Raw genomic sequence first — 27839 nt, forward strand, 5'->3', positions numbered from 1 at the left:
TTTGATTGGTAAGGTTCCTTTTTGCATTAGGATATATCGTGAAACTCACAAAAACTATTGAAGAGCATGGTCCGACATAAACACTGGAGAGGTCTTATAATTTTGAGCCCTTACTTGACCTGTTCCACCTGCCCTAACCTAGTGCCTGCCTCGTGCCTTCAGCAGATCTGCTGCTTTTGTGACAGGACAATGGCATCTGCATTCAACCTGACTCCTCCTTCCAGTGGCCAGCACTGTCCTTTCCATGGGGTGATGCCTTGTGGTGGTATAAAAGAAGGAGTGCTGGATGTGGAGTGGGTCTACACTGGGGCTCAAATTCTGCCTTAACACTGGCTGAGTGGCCACAGATGAGTTCATCTCTGTAAAATGGAGATAGTAGGACTGTAATGGCTCTTTTGTGGAGTGGCCTGGATGCTCAGATGTCCTCAGACATGGGGCCAGAGCTAGACAGCTGCTGTCCACGATTGCCATCATTAGCATCATAAAAAGTTATTTCCAAACCTACTGGGGTGGAAAATGTTCATCATTGTCCTTAGACTCCTGAGTACCTGCTAGCATTCTTAAGCCTCATTTCTGCAGTAACAAAGACCTCGTATCTTAGGCCACTTCAGATTTTTCCCCAGTATTGGCCTTAATTCAATTTCCCAAGGTCGGCCCTGGTTGGGGTAGCACTAGGTCCTCCTGGTTGTATTTATTCTTTCCCCTGTGCCCAGTGCCGAATGAAGTCCTGGCTCGGTTTTTCCTTTTGCTTGAGCCCCATTGTAATTTCATACATGTTGCTATTTTGGTTTGACACATTTTGCAGGCAAGGGGCGCCCAAAGTCAAGCATGTGTTCCTCCTCCTATATTTGTCTTGAATACACATTTTCCTGGATCTGTGGCCAGCTCCTTGCCTAATCCATCCAGCTCGGCCTGGGTGACCTAAGCTCAAAACAAATGGTGTTTAATCCCTTCCATAAAACCGTCACACACTGATGTGAAAGCAGGCGCCTAAGTTGCTGTGTCATCCTTTCTACTGTAAGAGGGAATTGGGGTAGAGGGCATATTAGTAATGGCTAGCTCTCAAGTTCATAACAGTCGGTTTTGTTGCAGAACGTGGGAGTCTTGGGATTTTTAGATTCAGTGTGGTATGAGGTTGGGTATAAAGCATAGAGATGCCGGATATAAAAGGTGAGTCCTTTCATCCTGAGGAGTCAAAAAGAGGTTTTCCTAAATTGCATCCTCTGACAATGGTGCAGTGAAGTTCTTGGGAGAGCACTGTGTATTTCGTTCTTTTGCTTCTCTCTGACACTGAAAACTAGGGCCCTGGACATCTTCTTTATTTCTGATGCTGGTATTGGGGTGGGGGTCCTTTGCAGGCTAGAACTCTCCAGTTTGTTTGTTTTGTTCTTTTGTTTTCTTTGCAGGGCAGTGAGGGTTAACTGAGTTGCCCAAGGTCACACAGCTAGTAAGTGTCAAGTGTCTGAGGCTGGATTTGAACTCAGGTCCTCCCGAATCCAGGGCCGGTGCTTAATCCACAGCGCCACCTAGCTGCCCCCTCTTCAGTTTAATTTTAATTAACTCTCCAGAGTCAGTTTTCATGCAGTGACCATTATGGAATGAACAAAAACTACAATGTGACTTTTTTTTTTTTAACTTTTTCAGATGGTTGAAACTCTGTATAATAATGGTGCTAATTCTATCTGGGAACATTCTTTGCTGGACCCTGCTTCCATCATGAGTGGGAGGCGTAAAGCTAATCCACAGGATAAAGTACAGTGAGTGGAAAGTTTATAAATCTTTTTTCTTTGTAAGGGGCGGGGGGCATGTAAAGCAGTGAAGTTATTTTTGGTTCGTCTCACAAGAACAGCAAAGGCAGTCGTGAGCCTGATCTGGAAGCAGGTGCCGGTGTGAAAAACATTGGAGACATTGGTGGGGATGAGCTACTCAGTGCAGACACAGTCATCTGTATTTGTTCCGTACCTTTGTTGATTCTCCATTTTCTAACCACGTTAGCAAGACAATCGTAGTAAATAAAACAAGCTTAGGAGGCTAAACAGAACATAGTATCTTTTTGTTTGTTTGTTTTCATAGTATCTTTTAGTAGAAAAAACCCTGGCTTGTCATCAAGAGCTCTAGGTTCTGCGTAGCCCTCCTGTCTTGGACAGTGAGCGAGCTTGCACAGCTGCTTGTGCTTGCAGTTCCATGCTAGTATTGGGCAAATAAACAGGTATTGAGGTACATAGATAGAGGAGAGGGGTTTTCTGTAAAACCAGGGGACTAAGGTTCTTACTACTGCTCTCCCACAGTAGATATTTCCAGGCCCCACGAAGCCCTTAAATTTGGGACTTTCAAGCATTTCAACATCTTGTAGGGCTTGTGGGTTGCCTGAGCAATAAAGATTAGGAAATGATATATCTGAACTGTGAGTGACTAATTTTTACCTTTGATTTTTAACTAGTCCCAATAAAGCAGAATTCATCAGAGCCAAGTACCAGATGCTAGCATTTGTTCATCGCTTACCTTGCCGTGATGATGATAGTGTTACCGCCAAAGACCTTAGTAAGGTAAGCCTGTGACTTTTTTCCTTCTAAAAAACCACTGCAATTCTAGGAAAACAAACAATACTTTTAACCATTCTTATTTTGTCAGAAAAATCAGTTTGGTAAAAGCCACTTTTTATTTCTAGAGTCTGGGTCATCAATCACTCTGTTATATGAGATGGGCAGCCCATGTATTTGACATGAACAGAATCTCAGCAGTCAACGAGTCTAACCCATGCTCTCCCCCTTCCCCCCCAAACAGTCCATCATTCAGCCATTGTATGTAGGTCTCCAGCGCTAGGGAGCTACAGCGGCTTCTATTTTGGAGTAAATCTAATGATCATTTAGGGATAACTCTCCTTATTAGAAAATTCTGCTTCCTTCTTCCTCCCCCCTCCCCCTATCAAGTTTAAATATGTTGCTTTGCCCCCTGGGGCCACTTTCATATGACAGACCTTTAAACCCTTGAAAATGCTGTTACTACTGCACACCTCACCTGCCATCTTCTTAGCCAAATGTTCCCACTTCCTTTAACCCAAACCCCTATGAGAACTTGAGAGCCTTCACTCTCCTAGGCCCCCTTCTCTGCATCTGCTCCGGAACCCTTATCAGGCTTCTTTCTCAAATGTGACAGAATACAGTACTACAGGTGCAGTGGAACTAAGACAATGGACAATAGGACTTTCCCCCTGTGGTCCTGGAAGCTGGGTGGCTACAGAATCATACTGTTAAAGCTGAAATGAGCCCCAGAGACAAAGTACACTCCCCCTCCCCCATTTTACAGATGGGGATCCTGAGGCTTGGAGATGGGAAGGGTCAGAGGCAAGATTGGAACCCAAGTCTTGCTGACTCCCATAGCAGCACCCTGTCCCATGTACCCTGCTGCCTCTCCAGCTCACAAGGCAACTGTATTTGGCCAAAAAGGGAAAGTATATGCCCCTGAAAGCATCATTTGTGTTTAATAGGGATATTTTTTTAAGTCTTTTTTTTTTCCTGACATATTAAAGCATATGAAGTGGGGACATTTTGTTTCTAAATGCTTTCGGGTGTCGTTCTTTTGAGTGGACACATTTCATAGCCTTCCTGTCTCTGCCATTGTGGCATTAAGAGAGAACAGAAAAAGGCCATTGGAAGAACGTGAGTCTTGTCAGGCCTGGGGGCTGGGTGGCCTTTGTGTCCAAGCTTGGCATCCTTGTGGGCTACCTCAGCTCTTATCTGTGATGGGCCCACAGCCTTCCCATACACATGAGAAGCAGCATGCAAGAAGAGGCTGCTTCTGTTTGAGAAGAACATTGGTCCTGGGCCCTCTTCTCTTCTCTCTCTATACAACCTCACTTGGTGATCGCATCAGCTCCCATGGATTGAATTACTGTCTCTGTGCCAATCATTCTCAGATCCACCCATCCTGCCCTAACTTCTCTGCTGACCTCCAGTCTCGTGTCTCCATCTGCCTTTTGGACGTCTCCAACTGGATGTCCGCTAGACATCTTGAACTCAGTATGTTCAAGACTGAGTTCACGATCTTTCCCCCTAAACCCTTTCTCCCTCCTGCTGTCAAGGGTATCACTGTCCTCTCAGTGCCTCAGGCTCAACCCAGGGGTCCTCCTTGGACTCTCACCCTCTCACCCCCCAGGTCCAAGTTGGTACCGAGGCCCATTAACTTCACCTTTGCAGCATCTCTTGAACATACCCCTTCTCTCTTCTGACATTGCCACCCCTCTGGTGCAGCCCCTCATCACCTCACATGTGAACCATTTCGATGGCCTGCTGGGGAGTCAGCCTGCCTTCAGTCCCTCCCCACTCCAGCCCATTTTCCATTCATCATTTCTGTCTCTCTCTGTGACACACACACACACACACACACACACACACACACACACACGGCTCCAGTGACTCCCTGTTCCCTCTGGGACCAAATATAAAATCCCCTGTTTGACTTTTAAAACCCTTTATAAGCGGCTCCCTCTGACCTTGCTGGGTTTCTCATTCTTTCTCCTGTTGCTCCCTTCCCCTCTGCCATCCTCCATGATCCACCAACGCCCAGGCCTCCTTCTTGTTCTTCTCAGAGGCCGCCCCACCTCCTGACTCTGTCTCACTGTCACCTGATCTCCCCCACGCCCGGGCATCTGCTTCCTCACCTCTTCCTCCCACCTCCACAGGAAGCCTTCCTCAGTTCCCCTTAGTCCTCTTGATTATTTCTGGTTTCTCCTGGACGTGGCTGTTGGCTTGTTGTCGGCCCCATTGGACTGGGAGCTGCTCGAGGGCAGGGACTGGCTTCTGCCTTTCTTCTCATGCCCAGCACTCAGCGCAGTGCCTGGCACACAGTAGGTGCTTAATCAGTGCTTAGTGACCAGGCAGGGAGCACGTCTACCTCCAGCTCATTGACAGGGTTGGCCTCATTCAGGTTTGTTATCCAGGCTTCTGTGCTCGTAGTCACTTTGATGAGAGCTAGAGCTTGGGGCCGGATGGCAGAATAGTCCCGTGTGTCTCTGGGGGTGGTTGGATTACAGAATTCTCAGTTTGACTTGAGTCAGGCAGGCACAGGTAATCACTGTCTGGAAACATCCAGCCTGTTGTGTTCCAGAACTTGGTATCGTGTTGGCCCATCTTGAATTCCATCTTTGGCATGGCACTGCCAGCCTTCAGACGCTTGTAGGCCAGGGGACCAAGCCATCCTGGGCCCTTCCTCCCCTTCCTTCTTCTAATCCGTGTTTTCTTTCTGTTTTTCAGCAACTCCATTCGAGTGTGAGGACAGGAAATCTGGAAACGTGTTTACGGCTGCTGTCTTTGGGAGCCCAGGCCAACTTTTTTCACCCCGTATGAAAGTCTCTTCTCATATTAGCATTAAATGAGTACTGAGTTTGTTTCGTTCATGCAGCTGACGATCCAGTTGTTCAGTTGTGTTTTTTAGAAAACATTTGTTTGTGATGATGCTCTTGTTTAAATGTCATGCCTGCTTCTTATTAATGACTCCTAGGAGAAAGGAAACACCCCACTTCACGTTGCTGCCAAAGCGGGCCAGATTTTACAGGCTGAGTTATTGGCAGTGTACGGGGCAGATCCGGGCACACAGGACTCAAGTGGAAAAACCCCCATTGATTATGCGAGGTAAGTGCCCGGATTCTACCTTGCACTTCTCTCCACTAGCAGCTGGTGATGCGTGTGTGAGAGGAAGTCCACTATACTCTGGCATTTCATTTTGAAGATGAAAACATTTGAAACAAATTTGCTCCTGAGCTTCATGTTGGAGTAGAAGCCACGTTTCTGTGGATTCTAGGTCTGAGCGATGGTGCCGTTTGGCCCTCTTCTGGCTCTGGACTGAGGCACTGTCATGTCAGACTGTACAGGAGGCTCCTTTCCTCCTGAAAGCTGACGTGGAAGGCATCTGAGGACTGGGGAAATGGCTCCAAGTTCACTCTTTGTTTGTTTGTTTTTTGTTTTGTTTTGTTTTGTTTTGCGGGGCAATGGGGGTTAAGTGACTTGCCCAGGGTCACACAGCTAGTAAGTGTCAAGTGTCTGAGGCCGGATTTGAACTCAGGTATTCCTGAATCCAGGGCCAGTGCTTTATCCATTGTGCTATCTAGCCACCCCCTCCAAGTTCACTCTTAAGTCAGGAAACACTGGCTAAGCTCCCCACCTAGGTGAGGCTGGATAGCCAGTAAGTAGGTTCAGTCAGGCCTGTCTACAAGGAGTTGAGTTCTCCCTAGACAGATGAGACCAAACATAGGAACCAGCTCAGTAACAATAATGATGAGACAATGTGGTAAATCCAAGTCCCTCTGGGGGTTGGGCTCTTTCCCCTTCTCATTTCAGTGAAAAAATATTTGGTTCGATGCCATTCTGCGCTCCTGTAGCAAATCTTCTTACTGCTCCTATGAAATGAAACCTCAGATTCTCTGAATTCTTGAAAATTCCTCGAAGTAGCCGTTTGCACACGTTGCCACCACTTCCTCCTTTCCCCATTTTCTTCTTAATCTGCCATCTGATCCCACCAACCAGCTGGATGAGTCTCCTCTCCAAGGTTCCCGAGGCCCTTCTGAGCTGCTAAATCCCTCGGCCTCTTCTCAGTTTTCCTCTTCACTCACCGCTGCCCCCCCAGCCCACCATCCCATCTCCTTAGCTGTAGTCTTCCCTTCTCAGGCTTCTCCTCAAGCCCAGCTGATGATTCCTTCTGCATCCTCTTGGCTGTGCCGTCATCCTTTTCCTTCCCACTGAGTGAGGGCGAGGCCCTCTTCTCTGCCACCTCCCCTCTTCCATCCCCCCCATCAGCTGCCATGGGTTTCTCCTCTCATCTCTGCAAGCTCTAGAGGTCCAGCCGCAGGCTTACCTCACCTGCCGCCTCCTAGATGTCTCTCCGTGGCTGTCCCATCAACCAGTCAAGAAGTGCCTGAAGTGGATCTTCTCTTCCTCCCAAAGTGCCCTGTTTCTCTTGGAATTATTGTTGTTTGCTTTCCTCTCCCTGAGCCCTCCCAGCTTATCACTGGCCAGGTGTTCTCAGAGGTGCTACCTCTGGGTCATCTCACCCCCAGTTGCCCACCCCCACCCCTGTTCTTGGGCCATTGGCACGGCTTCCTTATTCATCTCCCTTCTGCTTCTAGTTTCCCTCCTTGCTAGTCCACACAGTTCCCAGAAAAACCTTCTAGAATGACATCCTAACCCTGTCATTTTCCTGCTCAGAAGCCTTCAGTGGCTTTCTCTTGCATCTAGAACAAAATAAAAACACCTTGGCTGGCCCGTGAGGCCTCCTGCAGCCTGCCTTCCAACTCCCTTCCCAGACTTCTCATACACTGAGGCAGCTGACCAGTGACCCTGTATCTGTAATAGCATCTTCCTCCCAGCATCATTGTGAAGCTTCACAGGCAGTGGCACTCCAGAGATGCTGGTTCTGAATGTCAGGCCTCTGCAGCCTCCATGTACCAGCCATTTGGGCTACAAGAGCTCCCTCTGACTTCTGCTCCTGTGTCTGCACCTCTCTGCTTTGAGAGCCCAGGGTGGGTGGGTCTTCTTTTCCCAGGCAGCTAGAATTGTAGACTGTAGGTGATTAAGAAATGCTTGTGCGTGTAACAATTGGAATAACGCCACCTGCTGTATACTTACTGTAGAAGAGTTCTGCCCATGAAGGGAAGGTCTTTGAGGGCAAGACCAGGAGTCAGGAAGTGACGCGGACTAGTGGGAGGAGGAAGGAAGAGACTGGCGCTCAGTCTCGCTCTCTTTCCTCCTCCCACTAGTCCGCAAGATATGGTTGCTCTAAGCTTGCAAAGGAGATCACGACCTAATAAATTTACAGGGGCATCAGGCATGAGTAAAAATGAATGTTCCACTGTTAAGGGCCCCATAGACACCATGCGAGGATTCAATTTTGCCACTCTCTGGCTCTTTCCTGAGACTCCCACTACATTCAAAAATCCTACAGGTCTACACCCAGCATCTGGTTTGCTTACTAATACTGATTTAGAGGCTCCTGTGTCTAGCAGACAATCATAATAAGTCTCCCCCACTTTTAAGGTGACATGTGGTTCATTACTCTGGGGAGGTGAATGGACTGGCACAAGTGCATTCAAAAAATCTGGATCTGGGAATATATGGCTTTCATTATCTATGTTCCATTCCTCCCCAAGACACCATCATTCCTGTGTCCTCTTCTGAGGGGGGTCTTGGTTACCATTATTCTGGTACTGCCTTTCTGTATTCCTCCAAAAAGATCTATTTCTATTTTGATTTCGCCTGTAATTAGAATTAGAATTTCTTCTCCAAGTCCTACATTCTCTCAATTCATGCCCCTCCTTACGACAGTAACAACACACCTTAGTGTCCTTGTTCCGGTGTCCACATGGCTGACTAGGAATCGCTGGTGCCAGAATGCTCTGTTTAGGGTGATCTGGATCTTCCTCACGTGAGTCAAAGACATAATTTGCAAGTTCCTTAATTCTATCTACTGAGAGATTTCTCCAGTCTGGACATTGTTTCAGAAAGTATCTGCGTATTTCTGGCAGTGAATTATAAACAAATGTGTTGAGAATGATACAGGAATCTCTTAAATCTACTGGATCCAATCTGGTGTACTGTCTAGCGGCCTCACAAAGTCTATCATAAAATCTGTTTGGTCTTTCATTAGCCTCCTGAGGTAGGCTTAAAAATTTCTGCCAGTTTTCCGGTTTTCTAGAGCAAGATTCCATTCCCTTCAGAAGTGTTTCTCTAGCATCTTTTAATCTTTGGAAATCCCTATCATCATTATAATTCCACTCTGGATCCTTTAGAGGCCATTCCACATCGGCCTTACCTTTCGCAACAAGGGCATTTCCTGCTGAGATAATATCTGTAATCTCAGTTGGGGACAGTAAAGTTTCCAAAAGGCAAGTAACATCAGCCCAACTGGGTTGATATGCATTAAATATAGTCCTTAACTGTGAAATTACAGTGTTTGGATTTTTCTCAAAACTAGGGATGATTGATTTCCATGCGCTCAAGTCACTTGGTCTAAAGGGGCTATATTTTCTGACTTGAATTGGCACTCCCTTCTTACTATGTTCTATAGCTTCCTGCAGAGGGAGTAGTTTCTGCTGATCTGATTCTGAATTTGGATCATCTCTAGTAGAAACAGCCATTTTGAGGTCTCTCTCCATATGTGAGAGTTTCCCCCACATCATAACAATGATAATAACAAAAACAATGATAATAACAAAAACAAAAAAAAAACAACAAAAAAAAATAAAATCCTTAGTCGTATGAACTATGGATGTGGTATTAAAAGGTATTTCAATTGCAGGCATAAAATTTCTACTTATATTAAACGTATTTTCCCAAAGATTCTCACGTATACTATTATACAAAAAACTTTTTGCTGCCTGAATGAGGAAAAAACCAATAATGTTATGAAGGACCATTGAGTAAACTATTCCTCTAAGTCGGGATGTTATGCTGTCCCAATACATTCCGATGAGAAAAATCAAAGGGATGGTAGAATATTCGAGCATCTTGCCCTTTAAACTGGGCTGGCTTTTCTGTTTAAAGCAAGACTTTTAGAGGCTTAAAGTCTTTAAGGGAGACTAGACAAAGGGAAAGTCCGCGGGGGGGGGGGGGGGGGGGGGGGGGGGGGGGTATTTGGAAAATCCACCGAATTAGCCGGCTTATGGCCAAACTAGGGAGGGTGGGAGGGTCCTTAAGATCCCTTCGTGGTTGCCATCTGTTAAGGGCTAAAATTCTAGCTAGTCTGTCTAAAATATCTAATGAGTGGTCGCCAATAAATTATAAGCTTTAGCAAGAGTTAGACTTTTAAGCATTTATTAAGGAGAATAAGAATTTGGTAAAGAGAGAGAAAAAGGCCTAGATTCCTATCTATTAAAGGGAGAGCACATTTCTAGCTCCCTTCTCCGCCAGAGTCCAGAGGAAAGAGAGCGAGACTGAGCGCCAGTCTCTTCCTTCCTCCTCCCACTAGTCCGCGTCACTTCCTGACTCCTGGTCTTGCCCTCAAAGACCTTCCCTTCATGGGCAGAACTCTTCTACAGTAAGTATACAGCAGGTGGCGTTATTCCAATTGTTACATGCGGGAGCAGCTGGGTGGCGCAGTGGATAGAGCACCAGCCCTGGACTCAGGAGGACCTGAGTTCAAATCTGACCTCAGACACTTGACACTTACTAGCTGTGTGACCTGGGCAAGTCACTTAACCCTCATTGTCTGTCCTCCCCCCAAAAGAGAAAAAAAAAAAGAAGTGCTTGTGCTGAATCAGATTGGATTCTTTGCCTAGTATCTGTTTTGCAAGCGAAAGGGGATTGGGGGGGGGGGTTAGTAGAGTCCTGCTTTTCTAAGGGTGTTGTAACCTGAGGACTTCTGGACCCTTCCCGGAGGGAGGAAAGGAGGCTATTGTTCTAGCCAGGCAGTTTGGGTCAGACTTGGGAGGTGTCCTCAGAAGCGTCTTTGTCCTTTTGTATCCTAAAGCTAGTGAGCCTTGGGTGCTCGGTGACACAGATCCTGCTTTGTTTTCTCTTGGCAGACAAGGAGGGCACCGAGAACTGGCAGAACGTCTGGTTGAGGTGCAGTATGAGCTCACGGACAGACTTGCTTTCTACCTGTGTGGCAGGAGGCCAGGTGAGCAGGCCTGCAGCTTCCCCTGCATCCACGAACCTGGGTAGTTGGCAATTCCAACCCCAAACTAAGTCACCTGTTCTAAATGCCCATTCTGTGGCTGCCGACTGCCCCATACATTGGCAAGGACTAAGGTATAAGGGTCTGCAGAGGAGGCGGGCCCCTGGCCTGTTCTTCCACCCCACTGTCTGGGCCTTCATCGTCCCAGGGGCCCTGTCTGAGTAATACCTCTGCTGCTGAACTGGCCTTCAGAAATCCAAAATGGCAGCCTGACGATTTTAGTGGAAAACAAAAAGGAATTGGAAAGAGTCCAGAAGATGTTTTCTCTTACAGAGTTTCCAAGGCACAAAAACAAACCTTAGCTTGGTTTCTATTTCAGATCACCAAAATGGACAGCACTTTATTATACCTCAGATGGCTGACAGGTAGGATCTTCTACATTCTAAAACACATTTTACTCATCCCTGCTGTTAAGTGTCTCGTGGCATTGTGAATAATACATCATAACAAAGTCCAAACGTTTTTTTCTTTTATGGCTTTGCAATTGGAAATAAGACAGCTGTAAGTAAACCACTGTAGATTTTAGTTATTTATAAAATGCAAGTTTGCAGAAGATATGCCAGTAACAGATTGACTTATTTTAACCAGTCGATCAGAGTCTGTGTCTCTCTCTTTAGGGGGAGGATCCTTTAGCTTCTTGGCCCGTTTTTCACCTCAGTTACTGCTGCAGGAACTTCTTTCGGCCCCTTCTTTAGCCCCCAGATCCCTACAGGTTTTGAAAGGAGAATTCCTGAAGCCGTCACAGGGCTCCTAGCACAGGTTTTACTTGGTGAACCATCACTTCTCTCCAAGACGTATCGGCCTGAGAGCAGTCTGTTTTGTCTTCTAATTCATAGGAGGGTTTTGACCTTCAGATCTTCCCAGCATTTAATATTTCTAGAAGGAAAGAATTCCTTTTTCCAACCAATTGGGCTCAGAATTTACCACTGACCTCTACTGGGGCATCCTGTAGCTGCTGTGCTTTCTGTCACAATTCCATCCCAGGCTTATAATGAATGTTGGTAGTGTTAGGGTATTACTTTGAATTGTATTATGATTAGGCATTAAACTTTTACAGACCTCGTGAAAATGGCTTTCTTAGTTCTTCTTCATATTGAAATTTCTATTAACTTTGTGAATTTTCTTAGCAGCCTGGATTTGTCTGAATTAGCAAAAGCTGCTAAGAAGAAGCTTCAGTCTGTGAGTATCTCCACATACTATTAACAGACTGTAGTGTGGGAATCATGGAGAGTCCTGAGGGATGTAAAGCCCCGGCCTGGTCTGTCCAGTGACGTAGATTTGACCGCAGTTTCAGTGGCCAGAGCCAGAGTGGTATAAGTGAGGGAGGGGGCCATCTCACCGTCTCCTGAATGGCTCTGACAAAGGCACGGAGACATACTTCCTCAATATTCACATGACACAAAGTCAGGAAACAGAGCAGGTTCACTGACTCACAGGATCTTCCTTTCCCAACCTGGACCACCTAGGACGTGGTCGAGCACACTCAGATTTAATGGGGATAAATACTGATGCAAAAAATCAGCTTCCCAAGGCTAAAATGAAGAGTGAGGCCAGGGCTAAACAGACGTTTGACTGGGAAAGATACAAGTGTCTTAGTAATGGCCGTCTGTGAGATGGCGGCAACGTGGTTTGGCAGCCGGGAGAGCTTTGGGCCGAGTTGGGAGAGATAGAGGAAATGAGAGACCTTCTGTGCCAGTCTGCTCCAGCGAGGTCATGTGGAGGGATGGGTGGGGGCCTGGGGGGCGTTTACCGTGCACCATTTGAAGACTGATCAAGAACAGCCCTTCGCTGCTCTCTGTTGATAAGGGCTGTGCGTCCTGTGGGGCACGGGGCATTTGTTGTATCTTCTTTGTTCATCTTAACCCTTGTCCCTCGTACTTCTTATTTTTGTCTCAGCTCAGTAACCACTTGTTTGAAGAACTCGCCATGGATGTGTATGATGAAGTGGACAGGAGAGAGACCGATGCAGGTGACTTGCTTAGACCGGATAGGACGAGCTCTTTTCCCCTCGGTGTTGGCTGGAAGGAGCCTCAGGCCCTTGTGAACCCAATGTTCCCCTCGCATTGTGTGTCATGGTGTCAGGTCGGGCTTCCTCCGGAGCTTTCTTACCAAAGCTGCATTTCACTGTGACCAGACTGACTGGACAGAGACATTTTCCAGTCTCCTGTGTGCACAGAAGCTCCTGACAGTCACCAGTCTGGGGAAGCCTGTGGACACCCCCCGTCCGTCAGCCCCCCCCCCACCCCCAGCGAGGCTTTCAGATGTACAAGACATAAGGCTCCAAGTCCCACTACAGTAAACAGCAAGAGCCCCAGTGCACAGACTCCAGGCTGGGAGCCGAGAAGCCTTGGCCTCCAGGGGGTCAGTCGTTGTTCCACATAGTCGTGAGATGCCATCTCTGGCCCTTTTCTTCTCTCTCCCCAGTGTGGCTCGCAACTCAGAACCACAGCACTTTGGTGACCGAAACAACAGCCGTCCCCTTCCTTCCAGTGAATCCGGAGTATTCCTCGACAAGAAACCAGGCAAGTACCTTGTGTGCATGTTCTTCAGCACCATGTGCGTCTGGGTGCAAGGCGTTCTGACTTGCAGACACTGTGTATTTTAAAATTCTAAATGTGGCTTCTAATCTGTCCCCCCAGTTCTGGGGGGACACTGGCGAAATCACTGATAAATTCACCAAGAGTTTAGGCTTTTAAGGGTTTATTAAAAGATATAAGATAGTGAAGAGAAAGATTGAGATCAGATTCCTTATAGCATGGAAATCCGAGCCTTCCTAACCACCCACTTGACGTCCTGCCACCAGGCCCATGTCTCCAACCCAAGAGGCAGAAGTTCTCTGCCCGCATCAGTTTCCTCCTTCCTGTCCTCCCTGAAATGGGAGGTTCTTTGAGCTGATTGGCTAGCGTCATTCAAATCCATTGGTTCACCGGACTTGAAAGTGGTCTCCAGTTAAGGGCTGGCCAGGTGTGCTTATAATCAGTTAACCTGAAGCAGGCTCATCAGCAGGCAGTCACTCTCACTTAATTCCATCAGTTTAGATTAATCTCCAGGTGGGCCTTTGAGTATCTGCTAAATCAGGTCCCCTTATCTACCACATTCCATTATCTTGACACAACACAAATGAGCCAGCAGCTCCTTTTGGTCAGTGCCCCCGAAACTTATGTGCTTAACCAGCCCCCTCCTGTTTCCTCAAAAACAGACTTTAATTGAGATCCCTTTTCCACTATTAGTTTTGATTAAACCCTGGGTTAGTATTGAAAAGAAAACATATGGGTTGTTTGATTTTGCATGCAGAAGCTAGTGGACGGTGTATGAGCAACTAGCCTTGTGAAATCCATGTAGATATCCATATATAAACATCTGTGGTCATATATTTGCACCTGTCTGACCTCTCTAGAGGCCTCCCTCACAGCCCCGGGTTCTTGGGAGCTGTGCCAATGGGGCTCCGGTGTTGGCAGCTCTTAGCAGAGTGGTGAGACCTGGAGGGAGGACTCATGCGCATCTGCCCGGAGATCCCCAGGCTGTAGACACCGGGGGCTGCCAGAGCTCCTGGTACTGCCCATTAGTCCATCCTCTGCAGTGGGGGAAAGGAGGACCCCCCCCAGCCATCATGTGTGAGACCTGAGCTCAGGCTTCACAACTCACAAATAATAGCCTGACCGTGGAAGTTATGGGTGAATCTCTGGAACAGCTGGAAATCATGGTCATCATTTTCTGTTCCTTAGGGCAGACAGAAATTAGCCCGGTTTAATGCCCACGAGTTTGCTACACTGGTCATCGACATTCTGAGTGACGCCAAGAGGAGGCAGCAGGGGAACCCCAGCACTGGATCAAAAGGTGACTAGATGAAACCCCTTTCCTTGTCCTTTCCCTTCAAGCTGCTTCCCTTGTCACCAGCTCTCCCCGACTGACCTTGACACTGGCCAGTGGAGAGTTGAGGATGCATGCTGCTTGACTGTCCATCGCCTCTGCCCACAATCCCAACATTTTGGAAAAGGGGCTGAACTTTGGTGTGACGGAGCCAGCTCCTTGCAAAGTTATTTTCTGCCATCGAGGTTTGTCTTCTGAGATCCCGATTCAGCCTTGGCTTCCTCTTCAGAGATGACTTTACCATTGAGTGTCACTGGAATTTGGTTAAAAAGGAAAAGAAGAACAGAGATTTGAAGTTATCTCCGGTTGCTCCTTGTCATTTTTAGGACTACATTTTAGTCAGTTACACAAGTATGAAACTGAATTTTCAGACCATTAAGACATAGTCTGTCAGCTCCAAAGGTGCCGGTGTTGTGAGGATTATGGTATTTGAGGGGGAAGCGTGCTGGGCCCGATCTGGCTGTCCCCAGCTGGCTCTCGAAGGTGGTTCAGAGGGGCCAGCCTTGGTCTCTGCTGAGAGTTGCCACTGAGGTGAGAGTCCACCGGATGCCGAGGAGGCCAGGCCTGCTCTGGGCAGAGAGCTCTCAGTCCTAGGACCTCTTGTACCATCTCATGTAGCTTCTTCCTAGCTCCCCCCACCCCCCATCCTGGTTTTGTCCTCGGGGCCCTATGGCGCCCATCTGATCCCTTTTCCACACATTGGCCTGTCCTGTTCTCCTGAGTGTCCTCCAAGCTGGACATTCCTTCAGTCGGTCCCTAGAAAACCCTGCCTCCAAGGCTCTTCATCTTTTGCTCTCTTGAGCCCGTCCCTGGATGCTCTTCCATTGAACTCTGGTGATCCGGACAGAGCACAGGACACAGGGCAGAGGGGGGCCGCGGGACAGCCACCTACAGGCTCTGCTTCTCTTTGTGGCCTGAGATCCCCTTCTCTCTTTGCCCTGCCTCGCTGCTGTTTCCTCCTGAGCCTCAGATCTCCATGAGCTTCTGCTGTCTGACTGGGCCTCCCTCCCAATGCAAGACATCCTGTTTATCCCAGTAGATTAAATTCAGCCCAGAGCACTCACCTGCTAGGACCTGTTGGGGGGAGATTGTGGGGAGGGACTGACCCTTGCATCCATTAGGTTAGCCGTCTCTCCCAGATTTCTGCTGGCTGCAGGTTGGATGTGTGCATCATTTGTACTGAAACAACCATCTCTGGGGCCCTCACTGCCAAGGCCACTGATGGGAACCCTGGGCCCGACTGTGAGATGTCCCAGATCCACCTGATGGCATTAACGGCTGTTCCCATCTCTCCATTTCCCCACAAGAATAGTACGAGCCGCTTTGTCAGATGCTCGGTCAGTTCTGTCACATGCCTGTGATGGACTGACTCAGTGACCCCGTCGGGAGGGGAAATGAGAGAAAGCTGGCTTTGTAGCAGCTCTTTGGGGTGTCTGCTCACCTTCCCTTTGGTGACTGGTTCTTGCTTTCCCAGGACTCAGCCGAGCTCTCTTCCCTGTTCTGAGAAGTCGGAGGCACTTCCCTTGTATGCTGCGATCTGTCAGACACAAAAGGGCCTCGGCCACATTTGGTCACACACACACACACACACACACACACACACACACACACACACCCCCGCCCCGGCAGCTCAGCACCCTCCTACCATCTCTTCCTCCCCTTGTGCCGGTGCCAGTGCCGGTGCGTCCTCTTTGGTCTGTCCTGGCTCATGCAGAGAGCAGCACCAGAACAACAGGGAGCTTGTGGGCCCGGCTCCCGGTGCCAGGGCAGCTCCTTGAGCTCCCCCGGGCCCTTCTCTCCATCTTCTCCCCCATTCCCCTGCTCCCACCTCCCAGGCCCATCCTTTACACATCTGACTCACTAACTGCCCCAGGCATCCACGCCAGTCTCAGTAGACAACCCCTGCTTCTTACTGGCATGGGCCCTTTGTCATGGGCTCTCAGGTCTGGCTTGGCTTTATCTTTATCCTAAACCTCCACGAGGTAACCATGGCCCTAGGGTCTGGTCCTCATCCTTGGGTGCTCAAGACCTCCATCTTGTCAGGTTCCCCAAAGATGATGGGTTTTGCGGGTAGACAGTTGGATGCTAACAACTCAAGAGTCTCTTAGAGACTTCTGGGGGCACTGCTTTCCCATGGGTGACTATTGAGCTGCTCAGGAAACCAGTTGATGTGAACTTTGCTGGTGAGCACAAAGGTAGAGCCCAGGGCACTGGAGAGCTCTTGTGGCATAGGCCATCCGGGCTCCAGCCGAACCAGCAGAATGGTTCTGGCTCCACTCTCATGTACACCAGAAGGCTCCGGTCACCACCTCTGTCTTCCTGGTGCCAAGAAGGCGCACGCAGAGAGACTCTTCCTAGGTCCTGGTGGATCAGAACCTTCCTTCTTACATTCACCTCAGATGTGATTGATTCAGCCTTGGCTGGTCTGAGTTTCTTATCACTTCCTTTGGTTCAGGAAACAGTCATTCAGTGTCTCCAGTGGGGAAAGAACTCCCTAAGAATCTAACCTTCTCTTGGGGATGGAACACACCCCCTCCCCCCACCGCCCCTTCCCTCCCCAAGGCTGCCGAGGGAGATCAGGCAGAACTGGCAGGTTCATCCACACTTCCTTTTTCTTTCACCCTTGTCCCCAGATTCTGAGGTTCCCCTCTGCCCAGGGGCTGATGCCAGGAAAGCCTGCGCACGATTCTTTCTTGCTTTGCTTCTGTTGCCCAGGTTTCTCTGGAGTGAGTTCTGCTGTTTGATCTCAGGGGCCACCTCACGGCCGAGTCAGACGATCCTCGGGGCACTTTTCTGGGTCCCGTCCTGTCCTCATTTCTCCGTCTGAAGTCATGGTGTTTGCTTTTGTTGTCAGACAATGTGGAACTCATCCTGAAAGCCCTCGGCAGCCAGCCCAGCATGGAGAGTCAAGATAACGACCAGCCAGACTATGACAGCGTCGCCTCCGACGAAGATCCAGATTTGGAAACGACGACGAGCAAAGCCAGCAGGCAGAAGGTGGGCTAACAAGGAGGGCTCACGACCCTGTGGCAGATGCCTTCCTGTTATTCTTTGCATGCGGCGTGCTGCGGGGTCAGATACAGAGAGAGGCAAAAAACAAAGGAACGCTGTCTGTGTCATGCTGTGTTTTTGTTTATTTTGTTCAGCATTTCCAGGTTACATTTTAACCTGATCCATGAGTATTTTGGGAGAGTTTGACATGTCTGCTGTAGTGGCTCAAATATGGGAAGGGGAGCTACAGAGATCTGGGTTCAAATCCTGCTTCAGACACTGCCAACTATCAATAGAGCTGATAACAATATTATTCTTCTCCAAGGGTTAATTACAGTGAGGCTCAAAGCAGAGGGTGCTTGTTTTTCTGGTTTTGTTTGTGGAGGCCTTCGGGGTGAAGTGACTTGCCTAGGGTCACACATCTGGTAAGTGTCTGAGGCTGGGTTTGAACTCAGATCCTCTGGAATTCAGGGCCAGGGCTCTGTCTATTCTGCCATCTAGCTGCCCCTAAGAGAGTAAAGCATGTGGCCAACCTTAAGACACCTTAGAAATGCCCCCTCTTAGCACTTTACTCACAAGTTCGTTCTTTTAAGCAGAAATGGGAAGAGTCATGAAGCCCATATTGGTGAGAAGTGGGGTCACAGCTCCAGAATAGACCTGTGCGGGAAGCTAGATTCTGGAGCCCCCCAGGGGCCTAAGAGCTAGGCCCTCTGAACCCCAGCTGAAGGCTGTTGGCCCTGGGTTCCATTGTAAAGGGACTGAGTGCTGGGTCACTAGACTCAGAGCTGATGTCGTCCAGAACTTGTTAGCTTAGCAAGGTGCCAGACCTGGTGGTCAGCTTCCCGTGTGCCAGCTGCCGAGCTGAGGCTTCGCTCCGTGTCTCGTGACGCCAAGAGCCCGCACAGTGTCAAAAGGGGCCTCTTTGGAGGCCGTCCTCACCTGGCTCCCGGGGACCTCCCAGCCCTCTCCGTCCTGCTGATTTTTCCTCACGGTTTCTCTGTAGAGCCTGGATTCCGACTTGTCGGACGGACCCGTCCCTATCCAAGAATTCATGGATGTCAAGAATGCGCTGGTGGCTTCTGAGGCAAAGATCCAGCAGCTCATGAAGGTGAATAACAGCCTGAGTGACGAGCTGAGAGTGATGCAGAAAAAGGTAACGCAGACGCCCCGCCAAAGGCTCAGTTTGCGCTGATATTCTGTGGCGTCTGCAGAGACGCCTGTGGCATGGGGGAGAGCGTCCCAGTGACCTTGGCCCAGGAAGCCTTCCTGGCAGCAGGCACCTCCTGTCGCAGCGCCCACTGCTGGGCCTGGCACACAGGAGATGACAGAAGAAGAAACTGAGGCAGAGATAGGGGAAGCCCCTGCTAAAGGGGGTGCAGCTAAGTGTCCAGGGCAGGATTTGAACCTTTCTGATCCCAGGTGCACCCTATGTCCTGCTGCCTTTCATGCTACAAATGACATGGGCAGGGTATGAGCCACATGAGCAGGACACAGCGGGTTAGCAGCCAGATTACAGCTGATGGATGGGGCCTTTAGAGAGTTGGGGGCAAAGGCAGAAAGTGGCTGAGCCGGGATTTGAACCCAGCTCTTCCTGGTGTTTAATCCAGCATCTCCCCAGGCCATCATGCAGCCTCCCAGGGAGACCTAAAGAAGTGTTAGAGCTCCTTGGCACCGAGTGCCTCCTACCCAGAGCCAAGCAGGACTTAGCGCCAGTAGAAAAGTGCCAGGTTTAGCATAAGCGCTTCAGAAAACGGACGAGAGCCTTGGTTAGTCCAAAGGAAGCTCACAGGCACAAAGAGGCTCCGCCATGGGAGTCTCGGGGAGACAGGCTGTGGTGCCAAGGGACCAAGAATGTCCAGCTGGTCTTAGGTCTTCAAGGTCACTCAGGAGTCATCACCAGAAAGTTGTTTGGAGGTGGGCCAGCTAATGGGTCATTACAACTCCAGATCAGCAGGTGGCGCTTGTCCTTCCAGAAGTACCCTGCTTCCTAGCAATATGAAAAACACTGGACTGGAGCCAGGAAGACCTGGGTTCAAATCCTGCCTCGGATACTTACCAGCTGTGTGACCTGGCCACCTCCCTGGTAGTTGGACTAAGGTCCCTTTTACTTCTAAATCAGTGAGGCCTGATTTGGGTCATTTGTGGAGGAGGGAGCTGAGGCTGAGGTGAGAGAAGTGACTTGCCTAGGGTCACACAGGTCCTAAGTGTCAAGGGCAGGGTTGTAGCCTAGATGCTCTGTCTCCTCTGTTCCACAGCACCTCCCCTTCTCAAAGGGCCGTGAGTCACCTGTCCCTTCCTTAGCCACAGCTAACCTGTAGCACCCCGATAAGGCTTCTGTAAACCAGCCTCTGAACTAAGGACATCCTGCAGTGTCTGGGAAATGGGTCAAAAGACTTTAAAGTGATGTTGAGAAGGATTGACAAGTGAGATTGGTTTGCTCTCAGATCTGTCCAGTGGAGACTTCTCAGGTAATAACAATTATTAGGCTTTACACTTCACTTAGGCAAGCTCGGTGGCTCGGTGGATAGAGCTCTGGGCCACGAGTCAGGAACACCTGAGTTCCGATTCATCCTTGGACGCTTAGTAGCTGTGTGACCTTGGACAAGTCACTTCACTTCTGTCTGCCCCCAGTTTCCTTACCTGTATAATAACAGCTGCTACCTCTCAGGGTTGTTGTGAGAACCAAATGAGGCAATAATTGTAAAGCGCTTAGCATAGTGCCTGGTACATAGTGTAGGTGCTATATAAACACTTAGTCCCTTCCTTTAACTCTTGCATTCTTTCTGTTATTCCCAGTTTTGAGAACTAGAATTTAATCACAGTTTATATTGGTTGCTTTTGCTAGTTCCAGAGAATAAATGTTGTAAGGAAGGAGAACAGAAATTTTCCCTGAATATTTCTTCTCTGCTTTTACTTGATCATCCTCCACCCTATAACCCTAGAAGACAATGTTCCTTGAGTATTACGTTGTGTAGGAATCAAAACCTGGAGAAAATAGGCCCCAGGGGTAGAAATGCTTTCAATAAAGGACCCTTCAGGAAAGTAAAAACCCCTGGGAGAATGAATGCCCCCCATATGGAGTGGGCGGCCAAGGGGCTGGGTCTCTTTGTTTGCAGGGATGCTCTTTGGAGGCCCTGCTTCCTTGAAATCCCTCTGTGTTGTCCCGTTATTTTGATGCTGATGCCTTTCAAACCACCATCTCAGAAACCTCCCCAAGATAAGCAGAGGGAGGTTTTCTTAGCCTCATTTACTGGGCAGAGGATCTCGTCCGTGTGCGGGTGTGCGGCTGCAACCTCCTCAGTATTGTTTCACTGTGGTTCAAGGTGCCATCCAGTCCCCCTCGTGGGCTCTGAAGAGACATAGCTCAGGCCAGGGGAAGAGGGGCAGGGGTGTCCCTAAGGCTGGCAGCCACACGACTGGCCTCACACGCCAGGGGAGGGCGACTGTGGCATGGCGGTTGTCTGGCCACTTCCCCTGTGAGATCCCTCAGCTTCCAGGGTTCTCTGTGTTGCCAGAAAGGTTTCAGGTAAGTGGTTTAGTGGTTTAGTTTTCCAGAAATGTGTGGCATTTGCCAGTGTGCTGACCTCCAGGCTCCAGCTTGTGCTTGGAATGGTCATTTTACATTGGTCACATGTCACCAGAAATGACCTTATTTGCCAATCTTTTGATGTCCTCTGCTCCTGCGGGAGGCATGGAGGGCCAAAGACCCATTTGCCGGCATTTACTCATGACGTGTCTTGATACCTCAGCGTCTTAACGCTCGCTGAATCTTTTTTCCTGGCACAATTTTTGAAACGGCTTTGAAATCTGAGAGTTAACAAGTTGAACACCATTCGAGGTTATCCAGGTACGTCATGTGAATTAAATGTTGGGAGGGGCCCAGAAGTCAGAAAGGCTTGTCTTTGGACCTTGGAAATGGCTTCGGAGAGGGTCGTTTCTGCAGGGCTCAGAGCCTGGTGCGTGTGACTCTGTCAGGGTGAATTAACTTTTCTGCCTTTAGGAAAACCTGTGACTCTTTGTTTTTAGCAGAGACACAAGCAGGTGACTCGGCGAACCCTTCACATCCGGACATTTGTGCTAAGAACCTGTTCAGTTATAATAAGCCTTTTATGGGGTGAATCTGGAGTGAAAGCACATACACCTGCTTCTCACTGTGGCTCTTCATGCTAATGCATGAAAATAGACAAGCTATTTTGCGCCTTCAAGGCCTTTGGCCGGCAGGTGGGAGAAGGAATTTGAGGGTCAGTTCTTGGTAACTCTTATTTTAAAGAAAGAGCTGCAAGAAACGATTCATTTTAACGATCCACTATATCACAGTGTTTTGGAATTTTGCTTATTTTAGTGGAGGGGGGGTTTAGCTTTATCTCAGGTTCTAGCTAAAGTCTTTTTAATTTCCAAAGCTGCTTCCATATTTTCATATTTCTACCATAGCAGCAGGGTTTGTGTCTGATCTTTCACACTTAGCAGTGGCTTGGAGAAGTTCTCTTATTGATGTGTCTCTCGCAAATCAGTCGTCCTGAACTAAAAAGTGAAAAGCACGCCCCAAAGTCAATGGGTTTGATTAAGAAAAAATAGTGGCCTCCTGACGCAAGTATGTTTGCTTGTGGGCATAACCCTTGCCAGCACTGGGAAATCTAGTCAGGTTTTATGGTCCCTGTCTAGGAGAAATCTGAAATTGCACCCACCCCACCTGGCTCATAAAGATGTCCTGGAAGATTAGGGCCTGAAACTGCAGGATGCACTTGCTTCATTGTGCTTAAATGTCAGCTGTGTTTAAGGAGTAGTGCCACTCTTTGCTGCTGGGGCAATCCGAGCCCATGCAGCAGATGCCCTTCCCGGAAAGTGGGCAAGGGGCCAGTTGAGCTCTGGTTCTCTGATTGTGGATGGTTCCGGGCAGAGCAAAGGGGCTAAAGCCTGAAGTCCTCCTGGGGGAGGTTCATGGCACCAGCCAAGCCAAGAGAGGGTCAGGTCCCACATGAGAGTGTTGGCTTGGGGGTCATCTGTCCCTGGTGGGAGCAGCAGACAATATGAAGGCCCCACGGAGGCGGCCGCCCCTCCAAGGGGTCTGCAGTTTTCTTTTGGCTCTTAAGAGACCGCACTTACCTGAGTCGATTGATTTCAAGAAAAGGGCCAAATTGGGTGAATTATCAAGAATATTATGGAATAAAAAAATCCATTCACATAATATTCCTTGTTGGCTTTTTGGCAAACGTGAGCTAATCCCCATTTCCATGAGCTGAACTTCACTGTCTTTCTTGCTTTGCAAAGCACCTCCAGTGTGCATTCTGCTGCTTCCCTGGCATCTGGGCTATAATTTGGGCATTTGCAAATTAATATGGGGTCATTACAGAAGGAAAAACAAACGTGAGGGTGTTCTAGTGACTTCTGACTGGTGGGAATGAAAGCGTGGGGGGCCTGCCTGCCCGCTGTGAGGTCCAGCAGCCAAAAGGCCGGGACCCCGGCTCCCAGAACACCTGCCCATCTGGAGGCTCAGAGCTAGCTTGGCCACACACAGCCCTAAACTGCACTGCTTAATCAGGTTGCCCTGATTGTGGAAGAAAGCCCCTGGTGTGGTTGCCTTTTGCCCTCGGCCCTGCCAGTGGTCAGAGCTGACGGTCACTCATCTTTGTCTGTTCTGTGTTTGCCTTTCTGCTTTGCTGTGGACAAACAGAGTCCCACTGCTCCACTCTCTTTCAGCTTCTGACCCTCCAGAGCGAGAATTCGACCCTCAGGAGGCAGGCCACCACCCATCTCTGTCAGGTGCCACCTGGCTCTGAGTACCCAGACCCCTCCAGCCCTTCCTCCTTAAAGCGGCGTCCATCTGCCCGGGGCAGTAGACCCATGTCCATGTACGAGACCGGATCCGGTCAGAAACCCTACCTCCCCCTGGGGGAAGTCGCCTACCCAGAAGAGAGTGTGGCCAGACTACAGCCTTTCCCCCCACACGTAAGTAGACCCACCCGAGGGTGCTCACGCAGCGCACTCAGGCTTCACGGCCTGGCTGCGGCACCGCTGCTCTGCGTGTCCCAGCTGGTCTTCTAACCAAATTCTGTGCTTCTTTGCCCACTCAAGCTCTGGTGCTTAGTGATCACTGGTCACTGTGTCTGCTGGATGAACATGTCGGCAGTAGCTGGAGGAGCTTGTCACGGACCCAGGGCTTCCCCAGAATCACTTGTAACATGTACAAACTGGGGCTTCCAACTTGTGCTCAGGCCTGTCTTTTCCCCTGCTTTTCCCACATTTGTTGAACTAGCCAGGCCACAGACAGGTATTTGGAATTGGACCGGTAAGTATTCATCCAGCAGCCGAGGCTTGGAGGCAAACCTAGCGGGTCCACAACCTGGCCCAGTAGAGAGCCCTTCCAACTCCCAGCATCTCCCAGGAAAGGTCAGCAGGCCCAGGTTGGAGGGGCTGAGGCAGGGGAGCATCCCAGCTCATGCTGGCTGGGCTCGCTTCTTGTGGGGCCCTTGGGCCCACCTGGATGGCTTCCATGAGCCCTTTTGGTCTTAGAGGAAGCATATTTTGTCATAATTTACAGGCTGAGAGTGAAAACCAATCTGCACATATTGTAAAGGTGGCCGTGAGCTGTAGTCCTCTGGCACCATGTCCCCAAGCCTGTCGTAAGATGGCCTCAGGATCAAGGCCAAGGGTTTGGCAACATGGGATTTCTTGGGGGTTGCCTTTGAACAGAGCCTCACTTCAAGAGTGTTACACCCAACCTCCATGATCCTCTGATCTTTGGAGATGACCGTGTATCAGTAATGATCATGGAAAGCAGTTTCCATTTTCTCCCTTATTGGCTCAGAGTTGTGAATGCCTTTTTGGTTGGGCCTCCTGTGATAACCACACCGTACCATAAAGCAGGGATGAAAAAAGCCAAATGCATCACATATCCAGGGGTTTGTGTTGGGCAGATAAGGGGTGTCCGTCGCCAGGAAGCTAAACTGTGGGCCAGTTATTTTTTTAAATCTCTCCATTGAGTTTGTATTTAATTTTATAAATTTAATTTCATGGAAGAAAATAATGTGATTATGAATTTAAATCAGTTTTATTTCAGGCCAGCTGTGGATTAGGGTCAACAATAGGAAAAGACTTTCGAGAGAGCAGATTTTATTAACTAATAAGAGTGAACTTAACCGTTGATTTTTATTTATTGATTTTTATGTGTGACCTTTCAAATTTGGAGATCAGTAGTAAGCGACCAAACCAGAATTGGGCTGTTGTGTTATTGCAATAATGTCTTTGTAAAAGAGAGAATACACTAAAGTGTGAAGGTTTTTTATTCTTGTAACTTCTCGTTTTTAACGTCTTGGTGTAATGATTGCATTTTCAGTCCTTACTCTGAAATAGGCCTTTTTGTTTGTTGTTCACGTTCGGAATCACCGAATCTCAAAATACATTCATTCACATTTTTTCCTATTTAAAACAGTCTTCTGTGGATTGTTTGGATAAAAGCCGGCATTGCACTATGGGGTTTAACATGGATTCAGATCATTGGGTTGTCATAGCAACAGCTGTGTGTTGCCGGAGGTCAGATCTGGTGCCATGTCCCAGACCATCTGGGGCCATCTTCTCCCTCTGCACAGTAACCCTCTGCTGGAGCTCAGCAGGTCTGTTGTTATGGGTGATTTTTATCCCGTATTTGTTTGTTTGTTGTTTTCCCGAGTGTGTTTCTCTCTCCCATTTTAGATCGGGAGGAGTGCGTTTGTGACCTCCTCTTCATCTCTGCCTTCCTTCCCCTCCACACTTTCCTGGTCAAGGGATGAAAGCGCACGAAGGGTTAAGTACCTTCTGACTTGGTCTGTTCTCTGGAGGATGCTGCGCTGGCCGTGGCCGGGGAGCTTGGTGCTGCGGTCCCCTCCTCTCCCTCTGCTAACCGCCCTTCCCTCCTGCATGTGACAGCCCTGCCCTCCTGACTTCTCACAGTGCACACCCATGTGTGAGCCGGGCACACAGACAGAGACCCTGCCTCACTCCTCTAACTTCACTTGGCTGAATTCCATTTGGTCCTTAACACGATGCATAAATCATCCTTAGGCACTGATTCTGCAGCATCACTGTCTTTTCAAAATATTTGAAGAAATTAGCTGGCTGCTGGTTAATTCTCTCTCCTTAGTTAAACCCATTTCAAAACATGGGATTACACGGCAATAGAAAATAGTCATTCTGGACGAGTCCCCGTTTGGGGGCAGTGAGCGAGTGTTCTACATTCACAGGTGGGCCGTCCGATGGCATAGACAGCTGCCAGGGTTTGGTGTCACCCACTTGGGTCACTAGGTTGAACCCGGTTTGGCTTGTGCTCCGGCTTGTTAAGGATTCCAGACAAGAGCACCTGGGAATGACCAGCCAACCAGGGAGGAAGTGTGTGACTCCGTCTGTGCCCTCGGGGATCGTCGACTCTCACTCTCAGACCAGTCACACACCAAGAGCAGAGAATGAGAGAAGTGTGACCGGCCTCAAGGCGATGCAACAGACAATGATGGAAAGCCATCCTGTGCCCAAGGCCCCCAGGGGCCAGGTGGGGAGCTCCTCAGAGAGCTGCCCAGGGCGGGCAATGAGTCTGGCTGGGCCCTAGAGCCATATTAGCCATCTCCACTGTCCTTTATCTGGCAGCCTTAAGGAAACCCAAAAAACAGAGGCCCAGCTTCTCTCGGGTGGTCTTCACCCCTTAATGATGACACTGGGTGAAGATGAAAGCTGCTCCGTGATTGGCTTGATCATTTCGAGGGGGGGTACCCTGTCAAGAGAAGTCTAGTTTGGGCCATGGCTATCTTGTGAGCATCTCTGCTTCTGCACTCCCCAAGCTCTGCTAGAGGTGCAGTTTCATAAGTAACACCCCCTGGGGGGGGCTGATCCAAAACTTTCCCCCACCTGCTGCCATCGGGCTGCTTCTTGGCCCCAGTGGCTCCTGAAGCCCCTCTGCTCAGGGGGCGAGGTGGGGAAGGGAGTGCCCTGCCTAGGGAGAAGAACCATTGGCCCAGGCCAAGCCAGCATTGGTTACTAAGACAGGAAGTTAGACTGTTAAAGCACCTGGCTAACCCCGAGTGTCCTGATTGTGTCCTGATGGGTTTATAGTCTAATGTTCTCTGGGTCCAGAGAAAACTGAACCAGCACCAGCTACCACGAAACTTTTCTATTAACAGCTTTGGAAGAGCAACACTTTTAACCAGTAGATCTTGGCTCTGCATGCTTGTAATAATTGTTCATACAATTAAATGTTTGCATATTGTCCTTCCCACAGAGGGAGATAAAAGGAATTGGGCATCTTTAGTGTGTAAGGATCTGAGTTCCATGGGGAGGGGCCCCTTTTACAAGGTGGATGGAGAAAGTGTAATTCCTGTCCTGGAATCTTGATGTATCTGTGTGGAGGGGACTCCCTCCCAGGAGCTCACTGTGGAATCATTTATTTGGTTCTTATTAAATTCATAGGAAGGAAGGAGATGGAACTGATCCTCTGGTAGTTTCCATTTAATCCTATTTCCCAGTGTTATTTGAATAGAAATATCTCAATGGAGCAAGTCTAGGAATAGCATTTAAATCCTTTTTGTTTGCATTCCATGGATAGTTCGGAATGGGATTTTGAACGGAGTGGAAATTGGAAATGAGCAAAAGGCCATCAGAGCTTTAGAAAGGTCCTCAGGAGAGTTCTTCCTTTTTTTTTTTAAATCTGAATTCTTGAAGGGAAACAGTGGTTTGGGCTCCCGTGTTGCATTGATCACAGGAGTTTACCATTTGGTCTCAAAACTGAATTTCTGTTGGGCAGCCCTTCACTTACTCAGTCAAATCATGACAAAAGCAAGCCTTTTGCTCTGGAAGTCACTGAGCCCAGAAGGTCAGCATGCTCTTCTCGCTGAAGGAAGATGTCCAAAAGGAAGTTTATTTTGATAGTTGTGCTAGATTTTTCCAAGCTTAGAATTTGACTGTCATCTAAGTGCCCACTCCCTCTTAAGGAATCATTTTTGAGTCGCATTTAAATAGATTTCTATGTGAGGCTTGCGTTGGTTGTGGGAGCCTACAGCTTGGGGCAGCAGCCAGACAAGCCCCAAGGTGGGGGGATTGGGCAGAAAATTAGATTGGACTGGGGATCCCTTGATCACTCCTTGGTCATCAGATTTGAAATGCTGAGAAGCATTAAGAAGCAATCTGTGGGGCAGCTAGATGGCGCAGTGGATAGAGCACCGGCCCTGGAGTCAGGAGTACCTGAGTTCAAATCCGGCCTCAGACACTTAACACTTACTAGATGTGTGACCCTGGGCAAGTCACTTAACCCCAATTGCCTCACTAAAACAAAAACAAAAAAAAAGAGAAGCAAT

The 27839-nt window shown here is 48.8% G+C and overlaps 1 protein-coding gene across 10 annotated transcripts in view; it reads left to right on the top strand.

Annotated features, from left to right (window-relative positions):
- Nucleotides 1-27839, top strand: part of GIT2 (GIT ArfGAP 2) — a 48211-nt gene that overhangs the window by 12237 nt on the left and 8135 nt on the right. Inside the window, exons 3-17 of one of the 10 annotated variants that reach the window (XM_044004484.1) lie at nucleotides 1645-1757; nucleotides 2441-2546; nucleotides 5253-5339; nucleotides 5500-5630; nucleotides 10514-10608; nucleotides 10985-11030; nucleotides 11161-11166; nucleotides 11793-11844; nucleotides 12562-12634; nucleotides 13090-13187; nucleotides 14391-14502; nucleotides 17390-17532; nucleotides 18530-18679; nucleotides 23224-23472; nucleotides 25216-25305. In XM_044004484.1, the coding sequence (XP_043860419.1) occupies nucleotides 1645-1757; nucleotides 2441-2546; nucleotides 5253-5339; nucleotides 5500-5630; nucleotides 10514-10608; nucleotides 10985-11030; nucleotides 11161-11166; nucleotides 11793-11844; nucleotides 12562-12634; nucleotides 13090-13187; nucleotides 14391-14502; nucleotides 17390-17532; nucleotides 18530-18679; nucleotides 23224-23472; nucleotides 25216-25305 (1551 nt within the window). The remainder of the gene's footprint in view (nucleotides 1-1644; nucleotides 1758-2440; nucleotides 2547-5252; nucleotides 5340-5499; nucleotides 5631-10513; nucleotides 10609-10984; nucleotides 11031-11160; nucleotides 11167-11792; nucleotides 11845-12561; nucleotides 12635-13089; nucleotides 13188-14390; nucleotides 14503-17389; nucleotides 17533-18529; nucleotides 18680-23223; nucleotides 23473-25215; nucleotides 25306-27839) is intronic. The other 9 variants (XM_044004520.1, XM_044004493.1, XM_044004526.1 and 6 more) reach the window with 9 other exon arrangements.

Source organism: Dromiciops gliroides, chromosome 1 (assembly GCF_019393635.1).
Source record: "Dromiciops gliroides isolate mDroGli1 chromosome 1, mDroGli1.pri, whole genome shotgun sequence".
In the NCBI taxonomy this organism is placed as follows: Eukaryota; Metazoa; Chordata; class Mammalia; order Microbiotheria; family Microbiotheriidae; genus Dromiciops; species Dromiciops gliroides.